The 5,352-nt window shown below is 30.5% G+C and overlaps 1 protein-coding gene across 1 annotated transcript; it reads left to right on the forward strand.

Annotated features, from left to right (window-relative positions):
* Positions 1-405: 405 nt before the first annotated feature.
* Phum_PHUM196650 (Sulfate permease, putative) lies at positions 406-4,437 on the forward strand (the record flags this gene model as incomplete). The annotated part of the gene is made up of 12 exons (XM_002425353.1): positions 406-667; positions 1,401-1,708; positions 1,788-1,983; positions 2,062-2,282; positions 2,356-2,536; positions 2,621-2,785; positions 2,867-3,028; positions 3,107-3,247; positions 3,333-3,478; positions 3,616-3,789; positions 4,180-4,333; positions 4,415-4,437. The coding sequence occupies 12 exons, from the start codon at positions 406-408 to the stop codon at positions 4,435-4,437; spliced, it is 2,133 nt and encodes a 710-aa protein (XP_002425398.1).
* Between the last annotated feature and the right edge of the window lie 915 nt (positions 4,438-5,352).

The raw sequence follows: 5,352 nt of genomic DNA on the forward strand, positions 1-5,352 counted from the left end.
TCTTGTTGCTCTTTAATCTTTCATTTCACCGTCGAAAGTTTTTCTTTCATTCATTCCTATAGGTTAATTAAATTTTCTTTTTTTTTTTCTTTTTTGTTCCAGAACGAAAAGCAACGTTGGAAAATTTCAGGATTTCGTAACGGCCCCAATTATTATTGTTATTATTATTATCATCATTGATAATAAAAGACTCATTAATAAATGGCGGATGTTGTGAGAAAACGAAATTTTTGAATTCCTGACAAGAAAAAAAAACAAAGTTTTAATTATTATTATTATTGTTAATAATATTATCGACGACGAGTTGAAAACAATTTAAAACGATAAAATTAATAATAATAATAATAATAGTAATAGTAATAATAATAATAATAAGTAAAAAAAAAAAGAAAATTTTTTTGAAAAATGGACAAGCGAAGTGAAAGCACGGTTGCTCTTACGTCGTACGTTCCTTGTTCGGAAGATTTAGAAGGCGGTGGTAATGGTGGTTCAATTGGGCCGAACGGATTTACAAACGTGGCAGCAATTGATGAAAATGATAAAACGCGACACGAAAAAAAAAACGATAACGAAATTAATAATTCAACGAATAATAATTCAAACGAAATATTAATTAATGTAAATAGTTTGAGGTGGAATAAAGATGTCGAATATGATGGCGGACAAAGTAAGTGCCATTTTCTTTTTCTTTTTTCTAATCGTTTTTAAATAAATTCCCATGTTGTTATTCTTATCGGGAAACACTTTGTTTTTTTTTCGATAAATATTTGCAATTGCATAATAAAAAAAAGAGAAATGAAAAACCTGACAAAAAAAATAAGTCGGAAAATTTATTAAAATCAATTTTGCACGCTTTTTGACGTGTATTTAAACAAAAAACGCGCGCGCGCGTGAAAATATTAAAATTTTCCTTGCAGTGAAAATTACGTAATTTTAAAAAAATTTTATTTATATTTTATCTTATACAATAAATTAACAAAAAAAAATTATTTTTAATCAATCATAATAATAATAATAATAATATTAAAAGTCATACAAAACGATGAAAATTTAAAGTTTTAGGCGAGAGTTAAAAACCTTCAATGCCATCGATAATATCGAATGCCAAAAAAAAAAGAAGTTTTTTATTGATTTATTAATTTCATTGCATCAAATAATAATAATAATAATAATAATAATAATTATTATTATTATTATTATTATTATTATTATAATTATAATGAACGACGAGAGAGGAAAAAAAAAGAATCGTTTGTTTATTTTTGTTTATTTTTGTTTAATGGCAATTGTTTTAACCGTTAATTATTTTAAAACGGTGATTCCCCTTCTCTTTCCCTCCCCTCTCCCCCCCGCATGTAAAAATTATTGACATATTTATTTATGTATTTGTTTAAATTTAGAAAATGAAAATCATTCATCAAATGTCGATAATCATTTAAAAGTAAAACTTTCGGATTATAATCAGAGTAATAATTTACCCCGATTGACGTCATTCGAAAAAAATTCTAGTCCGAAAAAATGGCTGTGTAAAAAAGTGAAAAAATGTTGCACGAAAAAACTTTTATATAAAAGAGTACCGATATTATCATGGTTACCTCAATACAGTTTGAATTATGCTGTTGCGGATTTGGTGGCTGGTTTAACCGTCGGTTTAACCGTCATACCACAGGCCATAGCATATGCAAACGTAGCAGGATTACCTCCCCAGGTAAGCAGTTTTACACAGTTTGATGGACGAACACCGCCATTTTAACGTGAGATTTTATTTATTTTTAAAATGTTTACAGTATGGCCTCTACTCATCGTTCATGGCTTGTTTCATTTATGCTATATTCGGTAGTGTTAAAGATAGTCCGATCGGTCCGACAGCAATAGCAGCCATATTGACTCGTGAAAATCTTCACGGTTTAGGTCCGGAATTTGCCGTTTTGCTTTGTTTCCTATCCGGATGTGTCGAATTACTCATGGGAATATTGCAATTAGGTTCGTTCACTACGTCATTTCCTTTGACTTATCATGTAAACAAAGTTAAAAAAAAAAAATGTTTTTTTTTTTTTTCAGGTTTTTTAATTGATTTCATATCCGGTCCTGTATCGGCTGGTTTCACGTCGGCTGCTGCTATTATAATTGCCACATCGCAAGTTAAAGATGTTCTAGGATTGTCTTTTCCCGGTGGAAATTTTCTAGATGTTTGGGAAAATATTTTCTGCAACATATCCAACACCAGAATGGGAGATGCTATTTTAGGAATATCATGCATGATTGTTTTGTTGGTGCTCAGGGTGAGTAATAACTCATTTCTCAGGATAGAACTTTCTAGAAAGGAAATAAAAATTTATTTTATTAAAAAAAAAGAAAATCAAAGACATTCCCATCGGTCCGAGAGATGTTAAGGAGAAGACAAAAATGCAAAAATTTTTATCTCAATTTCTCTGGCTCGTATCGACTTCTAGAAACATCGTCGTGGTTGTAGTCTGTGGAATATTAGCGTACGCTTTCCACGTCGAAGGTGAAGATGGACCGTTTGTATTAACAGGTGTGCCAACATATCACTCCATATTAATACATTTTTTAACGGGAAATACAAACGTTTGTTTTGCTTTTTTTCTCTCCCCTCCAGGCACCGTCAAAGGTGGATTACCAAGTTTTCACATTCCATTTTACGGAGCAGTTGATGGAAACAAAACGTATTCATTTTCCGAAGTATCCAGTAATTTAGGATCAGCAATACTTGTCGTACCTCTTTTATGCATTTTGGAAAATATTTCTCTTGCCAAAGTTTTCGGTATTTGTTTTATTTATCAGGTATAAACTCACTCTCCCGACGGAAAAATTTAACAATTTTTCTTTCCAAATGATTTTTTAGCTAAAGGAAAATCAATCGATGCGACGCAAGAAATGTTAGCCATAGGTTTGTGCAATATCGCGTCATCATTCGTCGGTTCCATGCCCGTTACTGGAGCTTTGTCCAGAGGTGCAGTCAACAATGCCAGCGGCGTACAAACAACATTCGGGGGAATATACACCGGTGAGTAATAATATAAAGATTAAATTAAGAGACTTTTTTTTGCGTGGAATGAACACAAACAACGACGACATGTTTTAGGTATCATCGTTATACTGTCCCTTCAATTTTTCACTCCGTACTTTTATTACATTCCAAAATCTTCATTGGCTGCCGTTATAATAGCAGCCGTTGTATTCATGGTTGAATTTCACGTTGTCAAACCAATGTGGAAAACGAAAAGTAAGTATACGGTCCTGTTGTTTTTCTCTGTCTCTCTCTCTTTTAATTTCCCTTATTTAAAAAATTTTTCTTTTTTTTCTTCCAGAGATCGATCTGATACCTGCATTTGCAACTTTTCTATCTTGCCTATTTATAAGATTAGAATTAGGCATCGTCATCGGGATCAGTATTAACGTTTTGTTCCTACTTTACGCATCAGCAAGGCCGAGCGTTCAAGTCGAAAAAGAAAGAGTAAGTAAAAGAAAATTTTTAAAATATTTAATTTAATATTTTCGAAAAAAAAAAAGAATTAATTACTTTAATAATTGTTTACTTACCTGTCTGTCTGTCTGTCTACCTACCTACCTACGTACCTACCTTCCTTTCAGACTTTATCGGGTATCGAATATTTAAGGATAACTCCTGATCGTAGTCTCGTGTTTCCTTCTGTTGATTATGTACGAAACGTCGTTACGAAAGCAGGCGTTAAACAAGGATCCAGTTACGTACCTGTCGTCATTGATAGCAAACACATACAAGGAGTGGATTTTACGGCTGCCAAGGTAAAAAAAAAAAAAAAACAAGTTTCGTTTAATTAAAAAAAAAAAAAAAAAAAAATGGCTTAAACGTTTTCATTCAAATGTCATTTTTTTTAAAACAAAAGTTCGCGAAGGTTAATTACCTCGGGTTTTTTTTTTGTTAAGGTTAATCGGTATATCTTTACTTTTAATTTAAGTTTAAGGTTGCGATGCGTTAATAAAGTCACGTGACTGACGTATATTCTACGTCACATGTGTGACGTAATATATATTTTCATTAGCTCGATAAGTTTTTCTTTTTTCCGTTTTTCAAACATATGGAAAAGGATTTAGACGAATTGTATTAAACGATAGAAAGTTTGTTGTTTGTCGTTTGTTGGATTCCGTTAAATGAATTTTTTTTTTCCATTTTAGGGAATCAAATCGTTAATGGACGATTTTGTTAATCGAAAGCAGCCGATATTATTTTACAATTTAAAACCGAGCATAGTTGATATTTTTCACAGTCTCAGACCGAAAGAATTTATATATTGCACAAACGAAAACGAATTGAATGATTTTTTGAAACGTAAGTTTTTTTTTTTTCCCTGGAGAGGTCTGGAAGAATCGAATAAAATTTAATTCCATGAAAAAAAATTTGTTTTTTCAGAGCATCATGTCGCCGGAACGTGAAAAATTAGAAAAAAAATAAAGAAAAAATAAATAAATATGGACTGATTGTAAGAAAGAAAGAAAAAAAAAAAAATTTTTTTAGCGAAAACGAAATTATTATCATTATTATCGTTATTATTATTATTATAAATAGTAAACGTCATCGTCGAAATTATTATTATTACCGATGTAATTAATTACTAATTAATTACATATTATTATTATTTATTATTCCATCAACTGTGTACAAAATTAATTATATATATATATATATTTTTTCATAATTGTAGTGCGATTACGATAAATAAAATTTTATTCCTTTTTTATTATTATTATTATTATTATTATTCATTTACTTTTTTTCTATTCTTAGGTTTAACGAAAAACCTTTCGACGAACAAAACAAAAATCACGTTTATTATTATTATTATTATTAAATAATAAAAGCGAGAAGTTTAGGCTTGAAAAAAGAAAAAAAACAATAAAAGATAAAAATAAATTTATTTATTTTTCGTTTGCGGGGGGAGGGGGGGAGGGAAGGGAAAAACCGGATTTTTATTTATTTATTTATTTTGTACGTCGTCTGCGACAACAACGACAAACTACGTCATAACAAACAAGAGAAAAATGCGGCGAATTCGTCAGATGTATTTTTTTATTTTTTTCTTTTTAATTTCGTGTTTGATGAAATAAAAATGGATTTATAGTAATTATCTATATAACATAATAAACACGAGATAACGGTTTTGTGTGTGCGTGCGCGTGCGTGTGCGGTGAGAGAATGTGTGCGTGTGTGCGTGAATGCGCGGGTATTTGGGCTTTAAAGTTCGTACGAAAAAAAAAAGATTTTTATTTTTATTTTTACCTGATTTAAACGTTCACGTTCGGTTTCGTCTTTTTTTTTCTTTTTTTGTTTTTCCGGATTTAATCGGGAAA

This window comes from Pediculus humanus, genomic scaffold (genome assembly GCF_000006295.1).
Source record: "Pediculus humanus corporis 1103172107546 genomic scaffold, whole genome shotgun sequence".
NCBI classification, from domain to species: domain Eukaryota; kingdom Metazoa; phylum Arthropoda; class Insecta; order Psocodea; family Pediculidae; genus Pediculus; species Pediculus humanus.